The sequence below is a fragment of the Poecilia latipinna genome, unplaced genomic scaffold (genome assembly GCF_001443285.1).
Source record: "Poecilia latipinna isolate Pla-1442-1.1 unplaced genomic scaffold, P_latipinna-1.0 Scaffold3660, whole genome shotgun sequence".
Taxonomy (NCBI): Eukaryota; Metazoa; Chordata; class Actinopteri; order Cyprinodontiformes; family Poeciliidae; genus Poecilia; species Poecilia latipinna.
The window spans coordinates 18451-21622 of NW_015116276.1; the positions used below are offsets into that span (position 1 = coordinate 18451).

The following is a 3172-nucleotide window of genomic DNA, read 5'->3' on the forward strand; positions in this document are numbered from 1 at the left end:
AGGCCTCCATATGTGGGTTGTGCTTAACCCCTGCGCCACCACAGCACACTCCCAGCTTTCACTTTTTATAGTTTTCTTTTGTGACAAATATTTTGGTGTTGAGTTGAACTCTAATGCATCTTCGAAAGGAAGACTTTTTTGTTAACAAGATTCTTAGTTTTGAACATAATGTTTGAGTTCTCAAAAAAGAGTGGGAAACTAACACCTTTTAAAGTTAATGTTATGTGAATCACAGCACGTTGTGTCATTTGTGAAACAGAAAAAGAGAAACAACCTCAAGTTATTGATCTGTTAATTTTTTTTCATTCAGAGCATGATTACATTCTGGGGTAATAAATATGGCTAAAATAAAAAACATGTCTTTGGAATAATTAAAACGGAATACGTGGAATAAGGGGAAATAATCAAACGGCTTTCATAGAACCTAACTCACCTCTCTCTTGAACTCCTTCACGATGTGTTTGAGGAGGTGCTGGTCAAAGTCTTCTCCTCCCAGGAAAGTGTCTCCGTTGGTGGATTTCACCTCAAAAACTCCCTTCTGGATCTCCAGGACTGAAATATCAAAGGTTCCACCACCCAGATCATACACAGCGATGCTGGAAGAGCAGCAGACATGTCATTTAACCTCAGGTCAGCAGCATCAAACATCAACATTACTCCGATTGTTACTCACATCTTGTCCTGGGTTTTGTCTAGACCATAGGCCAGAGCAGCAGCAGTCGGCTCGTTGATCACACGCAGGACGTTCAGACCGGCGATCTGACCGGCGTCTTTGGTGGCCTGAGGACAGACAAGTGAAGCTCAGTTCATCCTGACAGCAGTCAGAGGAGGCCTGGTCTGAGTCATCTAAAACCAGAAGAAACTCTGGTCAATTAAAACCTGATAGAACTCATGTTTATTTGATTTCCGGTAGCTGTGCAGACAACTCATTGTCTGGGGTCTGTTGATGGAATAAACACTGAGCAGACACATCTGTACTGTTTATCCCATGAGTTGGGATTGTTCTATATTTCAATTTTTCCTCCAACAACTTGGAGCAGCTGATTGGCATCACCAAAACTCAAAGGATAAATGAACTATGACCCCCAGAAGGAGCTGAAAAGAGCAGCATGGGGAGGAGGAAGTTCAAATCCCAGACTGCACTGGGATTTGATCCTCTGTACTTTAAAGTGGAGCAGCAAAAACAAATGAGGATTAGCAGAGCTGCTAGCAACTGATGATGTCATCCAAGGAATATTATTGCTGCCAATAATATTCCTGACATGCTAACATGTCCATTTTGTTAACATGTTAGCAAAACTGACTTCTTCATATCTGTTACAAGCAGGGGCATATCTAAAAAACAAATATCTATAGGGTGGCAAGAGGGAGGCAGGGATGTTTTCAAGGGTGGGAGCATATACCAGTGTGTGTGTGTGTGTGTGTGTGTGTGTGTATATTATATATATATATATATGGTATGTAGCCACAGTAATGAACGAAACATCAAAGCTGAACGAGGCAGCAACTGACCTGAGAAAATCGTGGCCCGAATGAACACCAGACAACCCCGACGCCAATTACAACGGCTGAGTGAAGTACCATCAGAGTCGGAGTCAAGTCTAATTGAAGATGTGAATGCAGCATTAAGAACTATCCCTACCAACACCATAACAGAAACCAATGAGCTGATGTACAAATCAGCATCAGTGATCCTTGAGATGCTTGGCTATAAGAGCAACCATGAGACCCAATACCCACCATGGAAAAGACGGTTAGAGGCTAAAATCAAGATAACAAGGAGGGAAGTGAGCCAACTGTCAGAGCTCCAAAGGGGTGCAATGAAAAGATCAGTACCCAAGAAGTACAGCCAGATGCCCATACCTGAAGCACTCGAAACTGCCAAACAAAGGCTCCAAGCCTTGGCCAGCCGCCTAAAGAGATACACAAGAGAGAATGAAGCCAGGAGGATTAACCGGCTCTTCTCCACCCAACCAGCTAAAGTGTACTCCCAATGGCAGGGTACTAACAACAGAGCAGACCCACCAAGGCTGGAGACTGAACAATACTGGAAATGCATATGGGAAAGGGAGGCGTCCCACAACAGCAATGCACAGTGGCTAACCTCTCTACGAGAGGACCACAGCAACCTCCCTGAACAAGCCCCAGTAACCATCACTGTGGCAGATGTCCAAGAAAGAGTCTCAGGTATGAAAAACTGGACAGCACCAGGACCTGACATGATCCATGCCTACTGGCTGAAGAAACTCACTGCCCTCCATGAGCGACTGGCAGCTCAACTGAACCAGCTGCTACAAAATGGGACTCACCCTGAATGGTTAACTGAAGGGCGCACAATCCTGATCCAGAAGGATCCCTCAAAGGGTTCAGTCCCATCCAACTATCGGCCAATAACCTGTCTCTCTACAACATGGAAGCTCATGTCAGGCATCATAGCGGCTAAGATAAGCGGACACATGGATAAATACATGAGCACGGCACAGAAGGGCATCGGCATAAATAGCAGAGGAGCCAAACACCAACTCCTTGTAGACCACACAGTCGCCCGAGACTGCAAAACCCAACACACCAACCTGTGCACCGCTTGGATTGATTACAAGAAAGCCTATGACTCAATGCCACATACCTGGATCATTGAATGCTTAGAGATGTACAACATCAATAGGACTCTAAGAGCCTTCATTGCAAACTCGATGGGGCTGTGGAAAACCACCCTTGAAGCCAACTGCAAACCACTTGCACAAATGTCCATTAAATGTGGCATATACCAAGGAGATGCTCTGTCCCCACTGCTGTTCTGCATAGGCCTGAACCCCCTCAGCCAAATCATCAACAAGACTGGCTACAGATACCGACTCAAGAATGGGGCCACAATCAGTCACCTCCTCTACATGGATGACATCAAGCTGTACGCCAAGAGCGAGCGAGACATCGACTCACTGATCCACACCACCAGGATCTACAGCACTGACATTGGGATGTCATTCGGACTAGAGAAGTGTGGCCGTATGGTTACAAAGAGAGGGAAGGTCGTCTGCACAGAAGGGGTCTCGCTCCCAGAGGGAACAATAGCAGATATTGAGGACAGTTACAAGTACCTGGGAATACCGCAAGCAAATGGCAACCTCGATGAGGTCACAAGGAAAGGAGCCAAGGAGAGGAGGATGTCTCT

At 45.6% G+C, this 3172-nt stretch overlaps 1 protein-coding gene across 1 annotated transcript in view; it reads right to left on the reverse strand.

Moving 5' to 3' along the window:
* Positions 1-3172, reverse strand: part of hspa9 (heat shock protein 9) — a 33259-nt gene that overhangs the window by 11617 nt on the left and 18470 nt on the right. Inside the window, exons 4-5 of the mRNA XM_015024448.1 lie at positions 674-780; positions 434-596 (exon numbers count right to left, since the gene is read on the reverse strand). Coding sequence (XP_014879934.1) covers positions 434-596; positions 674-780 — 270 coding nt within the window. The remainder of the gene's footprint in view (positions 1-433; positions 597-673; positions 781-3172) is intronic.